Genomic DNA, 17,946 nt, shown 5'->3' with positions numbered 1-17,946 from the left:
CAGGGTGCCCTCGGCCCCCGGAGACCCTGCTGCAGTCCTGTGAGTCCTGATCAGGGGCCTGGCCAAGATGACATGGCAACGCATGCTCACAGGCACTGAGATCGGGGTTCGCGGCTCCTTCCTCCAGAGTCCCTGGTGCAGAGGCGCCAGGGGTTGGCAGAGCTGGTGGCGACCATCCCAGAGGTTCCAGAGCAAAACTAATCTCAGAGTCACTCAGAAGCAGCTCAGGCAATCCAGCTGGAGGTACGAGCTGTCCCCTGCTCCCATGGGGGGACCCAGGGACTCCGCCAGGCCCTTCAGGGCTTGCGGTCTCCACAGCCCAGGCCTTTACAAGGAGCAGGTGGACTTTTTGATTCCAGTGTTTTGGAGCAAAGAACAGGGAATGAGCTTCCAGGGCAAGGCAAGGACTTCGTCACAGCGGTGCCACCTCTGAAAGGCACCAAGGGCAACGCACAGGAGCGTGAACTACGTGCAACAAGCACACGCGCATGCAATGGTAAGTGCCCCGCGCCAGGGTCACAGTGTCTGAACACAACTGCCGGCTGAAAGCAGTTCTGAAAGCAGACCATCTGGACATCCAGGAAACAAGCCCACCAAGTGTGGCCACCAAGGTAAGCGGAGCGCACACAGCCCTCATCAGCTGGGAGGGGCTGCTGGCTACTTCCTGCCACAGACGGGACCGCTCTGCAGAGGCACTTGAGAAACACCCGACAGAAGAGAAACGATCAGCCACACACAGCAAGATGGCTGGTGGCTACGGGCTGAACTGCCCCGACCCCAGCAGGTCATGCGCCAAGGCCGTGTCCCCACACGGGCCTGCACCTGGAGGTGGGGCCTGGAGTGCAGGTGACATGGGGCCATCAGAGGAGCCCAGATCCAGTCTGACTGGTGTCCTATGAGAAAGTCTGTGACATGATGAGTCACAGGAGTGGGAACAGAGGTGAGCTGTGGGGGCACAGCCAGGAGGCCACTCCAGGGCCCTCAGAGGCTGCAGCAGAACCAGCCCACCCACACCTGGACTCGAACCTCCAGCCTCCAGAGCCGTGAGAAAGGCCTCTGTGTGTGAAGCCGCCAGCCCTGCAGGCAGCCTGAGCTGAGGGGCACGATGGCCGCCAACCCTCCTAAATGTCTGAAACCTGCACGTGTTCCAAAGCGCATCTGACTCGGGTGGGCGCAGCCGAGTGGCCCTGTCCTCTGCAGGGGAGCTGGCATGAGGCGAGGGTGACCTGAACCTCAGCCCTGGCCTGCCACACCAGCGGACATGGCGACAGCAGGGTGTGGGCAGACACCTGGTTGGCCGCTGCAGAACAGCTTGCGGGGAGGGCAGGCCAGCCCATCAGGGGACTGTGCCCCACTGGTCCCTGGGCACATCCTGACCAGAGCTGCGCTGGGGCAGCCGTCCATTCCTCAGGGGCACCCAGGCCCAACGCTGGCCTGCAATGGGCTGGGTGAGGAATGGCAGCGCCCATTCACTCATTCCCAAGTCTGAAGCTGGGTCTGCAGGTGACCATGAGGACACTGGCCAGGATATGACAAGCCCCAACAGCAATGTGGATGTGGACCAGAAAGCGAGAGGGCGATCCAGGCAGCACGCACTCGAGGTGGGGGGCGCTGCAGAGGCCACCACAGCGCCTGGAAACCGAGTTTCCCCGAGGAGAAGCTCTGGCTAAACCAAAGGCAGGTTCAGAGCTCCCAGGGGCCACGTGACGGGCCACGTGGTGAGCGAAAGCAGGAAATCGAGGGCGGAGGTGACAGGAACACAGCTCGCCCTTGGGGTACGCAGGACCGCCTGCGTGCTAGGGTGCTGGAGACCTGCGCCCAGCAGGCCCCGGGCTGCTCACCATGGACAGGTAGCACAGGTGCTGGCAGATCTGACACCGCCTCTCCGACGTCTCCAGCTGCAGCCACTTTCGAGGCTTTTTCTTGCCATCCGCCACTGCACTGCCGCCGTCGTGACTGCCATAGCGCGCGGAGGAGTGGAGGCCGGCCTCGAAGAGCTGCCTGCGCTGCCGCAGCTCCGTGTCCCTGCTCGACACGGAGGGGCAGCGTCAGCAGCCGGGCCTCTCAGCATCAGAGGGGATGCAGCTGCAAGCCAGCCACCTCCCACTGACCAGGGAAGGGCAGCCAGGCCCACACGGGGTCAGCACCCAGCAAACCTGCCCACCCCAGCCTTTCTCTTTAGTGAAAATGCCAGAGGAAGTTAAGGGGGCAGACCCGAGGGCAGGAGCCCGCTGTCCGGCTCCAAGGGCTCCTGCTGTGCTCCATGCACGCCAGGCACGTGTCAAGCAAGCCTGCGGTATGGGTCGCGAAGGCCTGACCAGCCTAAGTGCAAATCCATGTGCCGCCCAGCAGCTCTGCGGGAGCGCCCCCACCCAGGACGCGGGAGTGAGGGCCACAGACAGAGGCTGGCAGCAGTGCCCTGAGCTGTGGCCACGTTCAGCAGCACTCTGGTGGCCACGGTGGGACGAAGCTGGCTGGGGGCGGGTGAGCAGCAGTGCCCATGGCACTGAGTGCTGGTGTTCACCAGCTGACCGGGGGAGCCCCACACATCACATAAGCAGTTTGGCAAGAATGAGGGGTGGACACTGCGGGTGCTCGCCTAGCCCGAGCCAGGCCCTGACGCCTGTGCAAGGGGCTGCCAGGACCGGGGTCCAGTCTGGCACAGGGTCATTCCCCCAAGGAGGACTAATCCTCAGGCCGCACGCTTTGCATCAGCTGGTCAGGAGATGGACACCCAACATCATGCGTGAAGACAAGAGGGGGGTGTGGTAGCCAATGGGAGCTGCCGCGAAACGCCTCCACCCATCGGGCCTGGCCGCCACGCCGGCCTCACAGGGGGGTCAGGTCCACGGTACCTGAGCTCGTCCAGAAGGGCCGAGATGGTGCTGAGAGTGGGGCCGTTCTCCTTTTTTGCTTCCGCTTGTGCAATCTGGTAGAGCAACTTCTCCATGGAGAAAGGCTTGGCTATATGGCGACGCTTCATTTCCTGCAGGAGGGGAGCAGCGGCTAAGGTGCCTGGTGGAGAGCAGCAGGCCACCTCAACTGTAGGCTGCTACTTTATCAAAACTTGTAGAAGTTTCTCTCACCTGGGGAATGGCACCAGAGAGGTCAAGTCTAGCACCTCGCTGCCAGCGAAGGCTGGTGCCACACATCCGCGCCAGCAAGGACTGGCAACACTCAATTTAAGCATGACCCCAAGGCACCATCTCTGGTCTCCCTAGTATTGGAGGGGTCAGCCAGTGACAGACATGAAACGTCTTTATGACAGAAGCCCCACGATGCATCTTTCCTGGGAAACCTTCCAGATATTCCTGCCATCGGGAAACTGATCTGCAGGCAGATGTGCATGAGGGGTAGCTGGGCAGTGTGCTGCTCACCTTGGCGGTCTCAAAGCCCATGCTTGTCCACTGGGTGGTAGCGAAGTGCACGGTTTCTGAGACGCTATAGCCACAGCACACCTTGGACACGAAGGACCCCGGGAAGCAGACGACGAACTGGCCGCTCTGCTGCACCGTCCTGTGCACTTTGATCCCCTCCCTGCACAGCACCTCCGGGGAGATCTGGGGAGAGGAGGCCAACTGAGACCCATGCCGTCCATCAGCAGCCTCCCAGCCAACTGCCCACAGGTCCTGGGGTCTTGCCAGCCTGCCTAGCAGGCCTGCTGACAACACCTCGCATTAGGACCTCACAAAATCAAAGAGCAGTTCCTAAAGAAGTCCTAGATTGTTCCTGGCCTACGAGTGACAACAGCAGGTTCCTGTGGGCAGAGCCATGAGCACAGAGCTGCCTGGCAGCCACAAAGCCTTCTGCAGCCTTCCTGCCACCTGCCAGTGCTGGGGACTGGCGATGAGGCAAACCTATTTGCACAGGAGACCGTGAAGGCCCAGCCCAGGACCTGGCGCCCCGTGCCACAGACAGAAAGCCTTCCTCAGCTTGGCGTTCGCACCACAGGAAGCGGGCAGTGAAGAGGCCAGGGTGGCTTCACAGAAGCTCCAGGGTCCCCAGCCTACAGCCCACGGGCAGAGGCAGACATACCATGACGTTGCTCTCCAGCATCTGCAGCCCTGGGGTGCCGTTGGCCTGCAGCAGCGTGTGCACCACGTCCTCCAGCTTGCTCTCCTCCTCAGCAGGAATGCAGTACCTGGGGTGGTGGGGACAGGGCCGGCAGGCTCGACCAGGACCTGTGTGTGCTGCCCACCCCCACCCCTACAGCAGCAGGCACACAGGCCTGCCATGCTGCCTCGGGGCCCAGGAGCGGTGGGACAGTCACAGCGGGCCACTCCCACCCACACCCTGGGCAGCAGGCCCGCTTCCGCCCAGCACCCAGCCAAACCACAACCGCACCCAGGATGGCGGCTCATCTTTTAAGCAGATCTGACCCACACCATGAGCCAAAAGGCCTCCAAACCAAAAGCAGATGTGCCAAACCCTACAGATGAGAACCAGGCCTGCGCTACGCGGCCCAGCTCCTGCCGCCCTTGCAGAGGCGCATCGCAGGGTCAGGACCTGAGGCTCCAGCAGCAGCTCTGGATCTGGGGTACCCTAGCAGAGCCCCCCAGGAGGGCCTAGAGCAGCCAGCAAGGAACGGCTAACGAAAAAGCAAGTTCTCCAAGAGAGACCGGGAAGCCGGCTGCACCCTGCATACACCGTCCCCATGGCAAGAACAAGGCCACAGGGAGGGCAGCAAGATAAGGGCTGAAGACAGTGGCGGCCGAACACGAAGGATCTGGAACAGCCGTGTGGCGATGGTGGGGCTGGGGCCACTCCTGGAGACCCTTGCCTGCCTCTGAAGGCCAGGGCCACAGAGCCTTCCACAACACGTGGCTACGGCTGGCCTTCCCCCCGCCGGGGGTTGGGGCAGTGGAGGCACCTACAGGCCGCAGCTGTGTAGGCTGTGTGGGCAGATGCTTCCTGGGTGAGAGGGCACCAGCGCGGCCAAGTCGGGTGGGACCACAGCCCACCAGTGAGGTCGCCCACCACCAGCGAGAGCAGGTCGGGGCTGTGGAGGATGCTGCTGGCCACTCCCGACAGCCCCTCGGGCACCTGGGCCACCACTTGGCTTTGAGGCCAAATCCAGGTCTCAGTTGCTGAGTAAAGACAACAGGTGTGCTTGTGATTTTTAAATATTTATATTACTTTAATACCAGCATATCTGTTACTAGTTTCTGATTTTAATACAGGGCGTTTAACACAAATCACATGTTGAGGGGAAAAAACAAAAACACCCCCACACCAGAGTTCCCTGATCACACCCCGGGCTCCTCACGCTCCTTCAGCCTCCATCAAGGTGGTCTGGGGACCCATGGGACCCGTGTTTGCCACCTGACTCAACCTTTGAGCCACAGAGCTGACACACATGGCTTCTCACACACTTTCAGAGCAAAGTCAGGCAAGGCACCAACAGCTGCCCGCCACAGGCCTGGTGAGACCGGAAGCTAGACAAGCCACAGGGCCCAGGGGAGCCACGAAACCCCTGCACAGGGCACCTCACTGGCACCGACCACAGATGGCCAAAGACACGGCTGCCCTCCTGGGCAGCATCCTGCAGCTGTCCACCCCGGCTCTGCACCCAGCAGGCCTGGCTCCAGGTCACTGACGACTCCCACCCTGCTCCCCTCAGGTACCAGCCACAGCAGCAGGATCAAAGTCACAACAGCCGGCCGCTGTCCATACCGGCTCCAGGGAGGACCCTCTAGTTGTAGGATTTTGTTTATTTAATTAAGGACGCTTTGTCACCCCTTTAGAAATGAATGTCACGGCAGCAGAACACAAGGCAAGACGGCCAACCATGGGCAGCCGCTTTCTATCTGCCATAAACAAGAAACCCAAGAGCCCAGTCACTACTGGGACTGGCCACAGCTGAGCCAGGATCCCAGGGGCCAGCACCAGAACACCGCCTGGCTCATCCTGTGTGGGACACACACAGAGGGCTTCATGGGGGACGGTCTGCTGTCCTCGCAGCCCCTGTGCACAGGGAGAGCCTGGCTCTCCTTAGGGGGAAGATGGCGCAGCCCCACTATCAGTCAATTCCTGTGGAGCTCCCACCACGGTCCTCGTCACCAACAGGAACATAACCGAAGCTGCAGGCCCAGCAGACAGATGACAAGAGGCAGCAGCGGCCACGACACGAATGCCCTGCCACCCAGGCACAGAAGCGGCGGCCGCCCCGCTACTCACCAGATGCAGTCAGCACCAGTGTGTAAGTAGTCGATGTAGGGAAGGTGGTTTTGGTCTCGAGACCAGCATGAGGTAGAAAAGACCATGCCAATGTTAAGCCAGGGGATAGTCACTCCTAGAACAGAGGGGGGCACTGTGAGCACTCGGCCCAGCACAGACACCAAGACCAGGGAAGAGCGATCCAAACCGGAGAGGACGCCGGGACGAGGCGTATTCGCTCTCGCTGGCTTGGATCCCAGAACAAGGAGACCGCGGCTCAGAGCACAGCACCCGTGGGCGGGATTCTGACACAGCGACCACCGCTGTCCACGAACAGCCAGCCTCGGGCTGAGGCCGTCCATCTTCAGAGCTGAGACAGAGGTGCCAACAGGACAAGGCTCGCTCCCAAGGAGGCCTGTGGCCACCGCCTCCACCGGGGAGAGGAGGCACAGGCTCCCTAGGGCCTGGGCCTCAGACTACAGTGACCGCTGACAGCCTCGGCCTCCACGCTCTGCTCCTGAGCCCGGGCAGCGCTGGGCTTCCCGTGTGCCTGGACCCGCCACCCGGGTCGCTGCACCAACGTGACCTCCCTCCTCCCTCCTCCCTCAGTCACTGCTTGGGTACGCACTCCACACTGAGATGCCCGGTCCCCCTCAGGGCCTCCCAGCTGTCCCTGCTACTGGGGTGGCGCCTCAGTCAGGCTTACCAGGCACAGCACCGAGGTGACGCAGGATGGACCCTGTGTTATTGGGGAGGACGGTGAGGTTCCATCCATGCCTGCAGAGGAAAGATGAGAGATCACAGACAGGACGAGGATGGGTCTGGTCCCAAATGTGGACAAAGAACGCCACCGTTACCTTGAAAAGGGCTCCGATTTCCCCACCGGGAACCCGCTGCCGTGAGTATTGGTGTCCACCTTGCCGCAGTGCACGGCCACGTGGCAGTCCTTCTCTTCCACCAACCTCCAGTACTCTTGCTGCAGGGGAGAGGAAAGAACCAGTCGGCACCTTGGAGCTGTGGAGCCCTGGGCCCCGAGCGCTCACCAGCACACGGCACCATCTGCAACGAGGAGCCCGTGGAACAGACCCGGGAGCGCCCCCCACAGGACGCCAGCCAGAAAGCAATGGAGGGTCACCCACCGACTGAGGCAGGGCCTAGGGGGCAGCAGCACTGGCAGGCGGCGCGATCTGAGTGTGCCAGAGGGAACGCCACCTGCCTCAACACACGGAGACGCTGGCCCACACGGCCTGGGCGACCCCGAGGACACGCTCCCTGAACGAGCCGGTCCCAATCCCCTGGAGAAGGTCCCTGCAGCAGGGACACCCGCAGGGACGGGGACAGCCGCCAGCATGGAGAGAGGACCCTGCTCAGAGCAGTCTAAGTGTGGGAGGAAGAGAGATCCGCGACCGGCGCCGGAGAGGGTTGTGCAGCATCGCGTGTGGACGTGAGGCCTCAGAGAAGCGACCTCATGTCGCACGGGATGATGCGGGGGCAGGACAAGGCCCGCCACACGCCGGCTCAGATGGAGCTTTGCAGCAGCCCTGTGACTCCGTGGGCCACCTCCCTGCAGGTGGTGTCCAGCTGTGAGCAGCACCCAGGCCTCCACAGAAGCCAGCTCGACCGAGCTGGGGGCTGGGCGTGCACGGGACCCACACTCCGGCAGCCAGGCGCGCGGGGACAGGGCACGGCCGGAGTATCTGACCAGCCTTCCCTCAGCAGCCTCCCCTTGGAGGCACCTTCTCTAGAAGCTCAGCAGCTTCTTCCCATCTCCACAGACCCCAAGAGCAAGAGCAAAGGGGGGCTGTGAGCACAAGAAACACCTGCCACCACATTCCAGGTGCAGCCCCTGGGAGGACGAGGACCGTGCGACTCCTACAAAGAGGGACACCAGCTGGAGGGTCTGTGTCCACAGACCACGAAGGCGAATGCCAACAAGGACTGGAGGAGTCCCCGTGATCCCAGACAGAGCGGCACACCTGCGTGTGGGCATGCACAAAGACACGGGGGAGAGAGGACGGGCCTCGTTCCCCGCAAGCAGCATCCGCTCCAGCTGCTGACCCCGGAAGGACAAAGGCCCGGTCATTTTTGTTAAGATACACAGCACGAGAAGCTAGCCAGCCTCAGACTGAAATTTGAATTTCGGCAAATCTTTGCTGTGTTTAAATATTTGCATAACTGCTACAGCAAAAACCAGACTAATTAATGGAAAATGAATTTTGAATAGTAAACAGTAAAGCAAGCCACCCGTGCTGACACACGATGGACAGTGACCATCACCCGCACCTTTGGGACACTCCTATTAGGCTGCCAGCAGGACAACCAAGACCTCTTTCCAGTTCGTATGCTCAGCTCCCAAAGCCACCGTCCCTGCTGACATCCCTACCGAGGAAGCAGCCGAGAGGGCCACGGGGGTCTGGGATCAGGACCAAGGCGACACGAGGCTGACCGAGAGGGGTGGGGTCAGGCCACGGCTCAGAACTGAGGCCACGGGCTGGAAAGGACTGAAGGGTGCCAAGAGTAAATGGGCTCCCAGGGGAGGGAGTGGGATCGAGCCCCAGGCCCAAGGGCTCACACCGGCTCCAGTGTGGGTGAACCTGCTGTCCAGGGGGAGAGGCTCCACGTGCAGGACCCCAGGGTCACCTTGTGCAATGGAACACACCCTCCCTGCATGTTATTTATTTTTGTGAACCCAGGGGTGCTCTGCCACTCGGCTCCATGCCCAGCCTTTCCAGTTGTTGAGGCAGGGTCTCACCAAGTGGGGGGCTGGCCTTTCACTTGCAATGCTCCTGCCTCGCCGCCCAAGGGGCTGTACCCTGGATTTCACTGCAAAGAGCCGGCAGTCATCACTGACAGATGAGATGCCCGTCGAACATCAGATACAACACCAGGCCTCAGACCCTCCTGCTCCCCAGCTGCAGATGCCCCAAACCGGTGATCGAGTTGGGGTTCTCTCCCTCATACAACCAACTGCCGCCAAGACCCTGCATCAGCAGCTGGAGCTCACAGGGACCCAACTGTGCCCGGCCAAGGTGGGTAAGCAGGCCGGGCTCTGTCTGTATACTGCACGCAAAGCTGCCCTTGGCTGGTTTGGACACAGGAGTGCTCCCTTTCCAGCCTCGCAGAACCCGAAAAAGAGCTGGCAGGAGCCAAAAGCAGCCGTCTGCCAGGGCGATAAGAGTGGGGACCGAGGGGTGAGAAGCACAGCCGCAGCTCTGGAACCCGCCGCACAGGGGGCCTGCTGGACGGGCGAGGGGAGCCCAGGTCCCTGCCACCAGGCTCCAGGTCTTGCCGCCTCTGGACTGGGGCACCGTGGGGAGAAGCCCGGCCACCTCAATCTTCACGACCCTGTTTCTGGCATTTGGACGCGTTTAGATTAACCCCAGGGAAACTTTCAGCTGCCCCAGCGCGCACGGGGCACAGGACCACCTTGGCCTCTGCCTGGGCAGCTGCAGGAGGCGCCCTGCGGCACCAGGGGCCCCTGCCACTCACCTCGATCTCCGCTGGTGCAGGCTCCTTGCTGAAGCACATGTTCATGATATTTCTTGCTGTTCTATAAAAAGTTGTTAGAGAAACGGATCTTCCCTGGAACAAGAAACACAGAAGAAGAGCGTGACACAGAGCCACGCCCTCGCCTGCACCGGCCACAGCCTGTCCCGGGGCTCTGCTCAGGGCTTCCTGCAGCTCCTGGCAGAAAAAACCCTCAGACCAGGCACCGCGTCCCAGCGTCTCGAGATGGAGAAGGCGGCCCTCTCCCGACTGACCACCGTGAGGAGCGGCTGGGCCAGTTTCCACCAGCAACAGGCTGCCAGCCCGGATGATGGGAGCAGAGCCCACAGGACAGTAGGCGGGCGCTCTGGGAAACACGCCGCACTCTGGACAAAACCTCGGGGCCCTGCGTGAGGGGGGCGCACGGCAGGGCCACGTCCGATGCAGCGATGACCAGGGACCCCGGGAGCTACTCTCCCTCCACGCCCAGTCCTGGCCCACAGCAGCGGCCCGCAGAGGCTTAACCTGAAGCTGCAGTGTGGTCACTCTGGCAACAAGCAACAAGCGGACCCTCAGGGGGCCCACGGTCACCCTTCTGCAGCCCTGCTCCCTGTAAATTCAGATCCCTTTAAAAAGCAGCCACCATGAAAGCCCAGACATGGGAATCCGCGCCTGCTGTACGGCACTCCCGAGGCGCACTCTTGAACCCTTGCCTTGGCCGGGCGCCACGCTGACTGCTCGACGCAGGAATAAACACCCAGCACCTACTGTGTTGGGGGGGGGGGGGGGGCGCTAACTCTGGGGGCTACAGACAAGCAGTGCACAGGACAGCTCCAGCCCCGGGAGCACCCCTCAGCCTGGGGAGGTCAGCCTCCAATGGCTCAGGGCACAGGTGCATGTACGGTGGCTTTAGAGAGCTGGTCAGGGAAGGCTTCCCTGAGGAGGTGACGCACCAGCTTTCCTGCAAAGTAAGAAGGCGATTCAAAACCAGGAAGCAAATTCTTCCTGTCCTCGCGCCCCGCATCGAGGTTGGCTGGAGATTTTGGAGTTTTTCTTTCCTGCAGCGTGACTGACAAAGTTCTGATACTGGGAACATCGCCTCCCTACAGAGTGGAGACCAGACCACAAGGAGAGACCTCTTTTGCACTAAGTGACACAGTACAGCAAGTGGAGGTGATGGGGACCTGGGGGTGGTGTGAGCTGATGGTCACCACCCCGCTGGCCAGAGGCATGTACCCTTGACCACTTCATTACATTTTTGGAATTAAATCTAAAAATATCTTTGATAAAACATGTTTTTTAAAAACAACAACAAAAAACCCTTTCTTGAATCCAACAATTGTGAGGGGTGCTGGGGTCAGTACTGAGCTCAGGGGCGCTCTACTACTTTACAACCCCGGCACTTTATTTATTTATTTATTTTGATGTGAGACAAAGTCTCACTAAGTTGCTGGGGCTGGTCTCAAACTGGCCATCCTCCTGCCTCAGCCTATGCTGCGCTCTGGTGCCTGGGAACGGACCACACCCTCAGCACGGGCCTTCTGAAATGAACAGCAGCAAAGTGCAGACACTTCGCTTCAGGGCTCGGCTGTCCGGAATCACAGGATTTGGTGAGTGGCTCTAATTAAACGAGAACCGCTTCTTGGGGATTCAGAAAACACCCTAATAAAGTGCTTGGCACCCGGGGGCTGCTTCTTTCTTTCATGAACACACTTCACAGCTCAAACGCAAGGTGGCTGCTGATGAGCAGGCTGCCTGTGGCAGTTCCCACGCACCTGCCTGTGTCTCCAACAGGCAGCAGAGGACGATGGGGGTGCAGAACTGAACTGAAGGAGACAAAAGCCTCTGCGGTCCAGTCAGAAAATCTTGCAGGAACAGGGCACCACCTCTTCCACAGGGAGAGCGCGCAGGCCTAAAGGCCAGAAGCCAACACAAAGCCCAGAACAGGCGGCCTGGGCGGCCTGGCCTGGGGAAGGAGCGCCGCGGCCCAGCTCAAGCTGAACTCTGGTCCACTGTGGAGCCCTGAGCAAGGACGACCAGAGCCAGCATGGGCCACCTGTCTCCAACGCAGCAGAAACCCACGGCCCCACTCCACCCGCACATCCCCAGAGGGAAGGGCAGCAGGGCCGACACTGCACCCAAGTGCAGCTCCCTCCCATGGACCCCAGCCGGGCCACAGGGCCGGGCCGGGCCAGGCCTCGATTCAGAGGCCACACTGGGGCTCTGCCAGCTGGCCCTAGGGTGCCCTGCTGCTCCTGGAGGCTGGGGAGGGAGGCAGGCGGGCTGCAAGAGGTGGTCGCCGACTCCACTTGAAACACGGTGTGTGTCTCATTTGCAGGTCCACTGCCTCCTCCCCATGCAGTTCACAGGCCCCTCCGGGAGGAGGGCGTGCAGAGACCAGGAACGTGCACCCTCCATGGCGCCTGGCACACGATCACACACCTTTTGAGAAAAGGAAATGCAAAAGGTCCAGAGGCGTAAACACCACACAGCGCTTGCACGCAGCAGAGCCAGAGTGGGCGGCTGCTGGCCCAAAGTCCAAGACCTGCGTCCTTGACCACCGGACACCCCACCTCCCTGGCCAACCACACATTCTCTCTTCTTACAAATGTGCCCTTCAAACCCCACGGCACTGGCCAGGGAGCATGGGGCCTCCGAAACTCGAGCCACAGGGTAGCTGCCACTGCCATGGCGTCAGGAGGGGCACAACGCGGAGTGCCCTGTGCCCTCCTGCGTGTCAGGGTGCTGCACGCGCACCCTTGCCAGATGGCTGGGTGCTGACCCACAAGCTCCCAACCTCCAGAACTGTGACCCCAGACTCCCATTCCAAGCATTCCTCGGGGCGCTGGGTTTGGTCCCTGTGTGTGTGGTGGTGCTGGGGACTGAGCCAGTGGCACTGACCCCAAGGTACACCCTCAGCCCTTTTGAATCTTGTTCTGAGGCAGGGTCTGGCTACGCTGCCCACGCTGGCCTGGAACTAGGGTCCCTGCTGGGCCTGCCACTTCTGAGGTGCAGTTACAGCAGCTCCAAGGAAAAGAGGTACCACGCATACCCCCAGCACTGTGTCCCTCCTGGCTCCCTGCCCCTGCCACACATGCTTGTGGAACCCCATGCCCATAGTGCATGCCGCAGGCAGCAGGCCATACCTTGTAGATGCACTTGTGGAAGTCACTGAGGACACCCTTGTCCTCCTCCTCCTCCTTGGCCGCCTCCCTTTCCTGAGCAAAGAGTCGCCGCCGGCCCGTCTTGAGCGGGGCCTGGCCCACCTCCTTGAGCTTGCTGCGGAAGCCATTCCTGGGCGCCACGCCGTGGACGAGGCCGTTCTTGGGCTCGAAGCGGGGCAGCGGGTGGAACTTGTGGTGGTCGCTCTCCGTGTGGCCCTCCAGCGGCCCCTTGCGCTTCTCCAGGATCTCCTTCTCCATGAGCACCTCCTTCTCCAGCCGCCGGTGCTCCTCGGGGGACAGGGAGTCGTAGGAGAGCAGGTACTGGCAGTAGGCCTCCTGCAGCTTGGCCAGCCGGTCCTGGGCAGTCCTGGGGATGCGCAGCATGTCTGCGAGTTTGTTCCATTTTTTGAGGTCAGTCACTTGCTGCATGCCGCCCATCTCGTTGATCAGCCGGAAAAAGCAGGCCAGGTCGAGCTCGCAGCCTCCTGGGGCGGTGAGGGGGGAAGGACAGTCGGTGAGAAAGAGAAGGACAGCACGCGGCCTCCTGCGGTCACCCGCGGTTGCTGAACACCTGCCATGTGCCGGGAGGGAACAGCAGGGTGAGCCAACAGGGACTTGTGAGAGCTGGTCACGGGCCTGCATCGCCAATGAGGGGAGGCAGGAAGGGACGCGTCCCGAGGAAGGTACAAGCAGGAGGACAGGATAGCACGCTGGCCAGCAGGCAGGCGGGGAGGGATGTTTAGAGGCCCGCACCCTGCGCAGCATGAACCAGTGTCCGCCAACCTCACGCACCAGGAGGGGGCAAGGAAAGCAGCAGCCGGGCTGGTGAGGGCGGGCAGGGCTTCTCGGTGGCACCGCCTCCCAGTGTGGCCCAGATGGCCTCTGAGGCCGCCTGGCCCCTCACTACCAGGTGGTGTGCCGTCAGCCCCGCTGGACTCTCCAGGTTGAAACCACTGTGTGCGCAGGAGCACGGGCCCAGGCAGGGGCTTCCAGGAGCACATGGGGGCTTCTCAGCGCTTCTCTGGGCCGAACCGGAGTTGCACAGCACACGGCCCAGATGTGTGCGAACACCCCACGACCCCACCCGTGGGAGCAGCCACTCCCCAGCCAGTACAACCGCCAGCCAAGTGCTGGGTGAGCAGAGCCCCCCAGAAACCTCCATCTTCAGAAGGTGAGGGTCATCCACATCGACACTGAAAGGAAGAGGGCAGCACAAAAGCAGGACGGCCCCGCACGCCAGGCACATGGGACCTCCAGTCAGCGCCTGGACACTGCACAGGGACGACGGGAGCACCAGTCCCTGGGAAGGGAGATGGTAGCTGGAGTTCCACCCGCTGGGGGAGGGGGACACACCCTCAGTGAGGAAACCGCCCAGCTTTGGACAGTCGGACCTGTGCTCCAAGTTCCACGACTGGCTCGAGGTCTCGAGGTGTCAAAGTCACACGTGTGACTCCAGGTTGGTCTATCTTAAAACAGGAGCTCTTCCTCCAAGGGCTGGCCACGCACTGCCTTGTGCGATACAGGAGACGAGGTGACCAGACCCCGAGCGGCCACCAGGGCTCAGCATGCACAGGAAAGGAAGGAAATCTACGCTCCTGGGTTTTCCGCAAGCAGATTATAGTCCCGCAGCAATGCCAGGGCACGCGATGCTTGCAGAACCTGTGCCCTGAGTCACAGGGCCAGGAGGCTGTCCGCTCCAGAACCAAGGCAGCCCAGGCTGGGTGCCCTCAGAGCCCAAGGGTAGGTCCAGGGAAGCGGCAAAGGCATCAAGTCTGCACTGCTGCTGGACAGTGAGGCTTGCGGCCCAGGCCAGGCCGGTGCTCCTCTGACAGACCGAAGCGTCCTACACTCATGAGTGACAGCAAAGAGCGGGAACACGCCCACGGCAGCACTCTGCCTGGCCTCTGGAGCTCCAGGAATCACAGTCAAAGGAAAAACCTCTCTGAGCAGAAGGGCCCTGGCAGCCCTGTCTCCTGTGCCTCTCGCCAGCCCAGCAGAGGAAGGAAAGGCTCGAGCGCTTCCCTCCGTCCCATCAGCTAGGACCTGGAACAGCCCCAAGCTCAGGCGCCAGCCTGTGCCACTGTGGAGAGGTCCGACAGGTTCCAGGAGGCAAGGCCTGGGGAGGCCCTGGGACCCCGCCTCCCTCTCCCGCTCCAGCTGTGGTGACAGGCAGCTCCCCACAGGCACAGCCAGCTGACCCAGGACTGAAACCGGAAACTTGGAGCCAAAATAACTATTTCCTCCTTTTAAGTTGTTCAGGTCAGATATCTTGTCAGGCAGAGAGCTGACTGGCATGTGCCTGCAGGCTCACTACGGGCCCCAGGACTCCGTGGTCCACTTGCCATCTCCAGGTCACCGGGTGGCCTGGGTGCTCACAGAGCACTGTCAACAGGCCCTGTGGACCTGTGCAAAGAGGCCCCATCTGTCCCAAGCCAGTCCCGATAGGAGAGCACAAACCAACAGTTCTCTCAAATTCTGTGACTCCCAGACATGTCTCCCGCAGGCCCCTGCTGAGCGGGAAGGAAACCTCCACCTGCCGGATCCAAACCTCTTCCAGATCCCCAAGCTGCAGCCTAGTCCTGACTCCTTTCACAGGCTGAGAGCTCACAGGAAGATGTGCCACCTACCCAGCTATCCCCAAAGGGCCTGCCCCTCCGCAGAAGCCTTGGCTAAGGGAGTCTATCGCGAGGCTGCAAGAGGGTTTGGAGGCTGTGGCAGCGTCCTGCGAGCGAGGCTCTACCAGGACCCACCTGAAGGGCGACCACTTCCACACCTGCTCCGAGCCACAGCCAGCCAGACCCCTACACCAGCTCTCAGAAGAAACGTAAACCTGTGGCCTAGAAAAGGGCCCAGGTGGTCGTTAAAGTAATTAAAGCTCAGGGAAAATGAGGAGCAGGACAGGAAAACAGCCTGACAGCGCAGTGTAGGCTGGTCCTTGAAACCATCCAAACGTGTGCTGGGGTCCACGCCCTAAGCCTCAGGTATTCAGAAGCGGGGGCTTTTGAGGGGAAAATTCACCTGGGCAGGCCGACTCCAGTCAACTGCTTGGATATGGACACACAAGACCACCGGGAGGACACACGCAGGCTGAGGAGAGGCCTCAGCAGAAGCCGAGCCTCCACAGCCCCAGCTCAGGTCAAGTCCCCAGAGCAGAAAGAAAATCAGCGTCCCTTTCTAAGAAGGGACACAGGGACAGCGACAAGCTGTTTAAGCCCAACAGCACTTGGCATTTCTCACTGCGTCCCTGGCCCTGCCTGGCCCCTGATGATCAGGCCCACAGATCCAGCCTTCGTGGGCTGCAAGTTCCCAGTCGGGGGAAGTGGCCTGGGCCACAGGTGGGGAGGTGGGGAGGCGGGCGGCCCGCCCCGAGACCTCACCTATGAGCGGGAGCTCGTCCATGGTGATGCCCTGAGATCTGAGGTGCTTCTTGATGCAGGCCAGCCGCTGCACGTTGGGGCCCCAGCGCCGGCCCAGCTTGTGGATGTGCTGGATCTGCGTGACAAACCGCATCTCCTCGTTGAGCTTGCACTCGGGCCGCCAGTCCGGAGGGGGGATCACCCTGCACATGCCGTACTTGCCCACCCGAGCGCGGACCGACTCGATATAGATGAGCGGGTCGTGGAACTCCTTGGCGGAGGGCCGGAGGACGGGGATCTCGTCCATGGCCGCCCAGCCGGACCTGCTGCCCCTCTCGGGCTTGCCCGCCGGTTCGTGCGGCTTGTGCAAGGACTCGGGTTGCGAGGTAGAGCGATTTTCACAGGAGGCGGCCTCCGCCTTGCCGTGTGCTTGTCTGCCGGGCGTGCTCTTGCCGGCCGTGGCCCGCTTCGGCCGGCTTCTCTCCGAACTTCGCTCAGGCACGTCCTTCTTCACGTGTCCGTTCAGCAGGGGCTTCTCTGCAGAGGCCGCCGCCGCCTTCCTGCTGGGGGCTTCTGCACAGCTGCCCGCCCCCTTCATTTTCTTGGGGGGCGACTGCGGCTTTTCCGCCTGGTGTGCCTCTTCCAGTCTCCTCTTGGAATTCCGCAGCCCCTCCCTCAGCTGCCGCCCCCCCACCTCCTTAGTGCATGACTTTGGGTTCAACCTGCCACTGACCTTGAGGCCGTTGACGGCAGGCCCGGCGGACCTGGACGCCCCCCCGAGGGATAGCACCTGTTTGCGGGTTTTTGCATTGCTACTTTCAGTTTTCCCTGAGATTGTGTGGTTGACAGCTGAACTGGGCTTGTGGTGATTGGGTTTGGTTTCCTTGACCAGTTCTCTCTTGGCTTTGGTGTACGTAACAGTCCCCTTGGTCACCGTGGCAGTGTACTTCACAGTTTTGGATGGTGAAGGTCTGACTTCGCGAATCTTTTTGGCACTGGTTGCACCTGCACCCAGAGATGACATTCGAGTGACTCCGTTTACCTTAGAAACCTAGGGAAGCAGCAAAGCAGAGGAGGGAACAGCATTAGTACCTGAGCCCAGACATAGAACAGCCCACCAGAAAGGACCACGGGCACTGGCGAGGGCACACAGCCTCCCGCCCTTACCAAGGAGGGACACAGGGACACCAGCAAGCTGAGGCAGAAAGCCTCGAAATCATCAGTGACCCCGACACTCGGCTCAGATCCTCCCCTGCAGGAGAATGTGCGGGCGGCCGGGCCCCAGGGTGTTCGCACACCCAGGCCGCTCGAGGCTCCTTCTGGCGTTCACATCTGGAGTTCACAAGGACCTTCCACACACCTGAAGACGCCTATCCTGGGTGCCCAGTGGGGACCTGAGGTGTGTAAACACACCCTGACCCAAGAGCAGTCTGCTGGCTACGCTTCGGGCTCCACGTGACAGCACACCAGCCACAGAGCCAAAAATAGAACGGAACAAACACCCTGTGGCCGGGACAGGACCGCAGGACTCCTGGGCGTGGCTGGACACGCTGCTGAGCCAGGGGCCTGGCTGGAAGCCCAGGCTGCCCCGACGGAGGGCCTCCTGGAGGCAGCAGCCCGGCCCTCTTCTGAACACAGGTTCCGACTTCCTCACCCTGACAGGCTCCCACGGCCCAGGCCACGGAGGCCGGGTAAAGAGGCAGCCTCTCAGGCTGCGTGCTGTCTGGGGCTGCCCTCCGGTACACAGAGAAATGGGGTGCTGCCCTTGTGCTCCAGGGCACACG

General features: G+C 61.5%; 1 protein-coding gene across 5 annotated transcripts in view; it reads right to left on the bottom strand.

Annotated features, from left to right (window-relative positions):
• The window catches only part of JARID2 (jumonji and AT-rich interaction domain containing 2), a 281,609-nt gene that overhangs the window by 5,176 nt on the left and 258,487 nt on the right, over positions 1-17,946 (bottom strand). For all 5 annotated transcript variants that reach the window (XM_079147058.1, XM_079147059.1, XM_079147060.1 and 2 more), the window contains 10 exons: positions 16,184-17,213; positions 12,789-13,291; positions 9,646-9,738; positions 7,014-7,132; positions 6,863-6,933; positions 6,178-6,292; positions 4,036-4,141; positions 3,378-3,560; positions 2,856-2,986; positions 1,842-2,025 (listed from right to left, as the gene is read on the bottom strand). In XM_079147058.1, coding sequence (XP_079003184.1) covers positions 1,842-2,025; positions 2,856-2,986; positions 3,378-3,560; positions 4,036-4,141; positions 6,178-6,292; positions 6,863-6,933; positions 7,014-7,132; positions 9,646-9,738; positions 12,789-13,291; positions 16,184-17,213 — 2,535 coding nt within the window. The remainder of the gene's footprint in view (positions 1-1,841; positions 2,026-2,855; positions 2,987-3,377; positions 3,561-4,035; positions 4,142-6,177; positions 6,293-6,862; positions 6,934-7,013; positions 7,133-9,645; positions 9,739-12,788; positions 13,292-16,183; positions 17,214-17,946) is intronic.

The sequence above is a fragment of the Sciurus vulgaris genome (assembly GCF_902686455.1).
Source record: "Sciurus vulgaris genome assembly, chromosome: 7".
Classification (NCBI taxonomy): domain Eukaryota; kingdom Metazoa; phylum Chordata; class Mammalia; order Rodentia; family Sciuridae; genus Sciurus; species Sciurus vulgaris.
The sequence above is the reverse complement of the archived record's forward strand: the minus strand, read 5'-3'. Positions and strand labels throughout refer to the sequence as shown.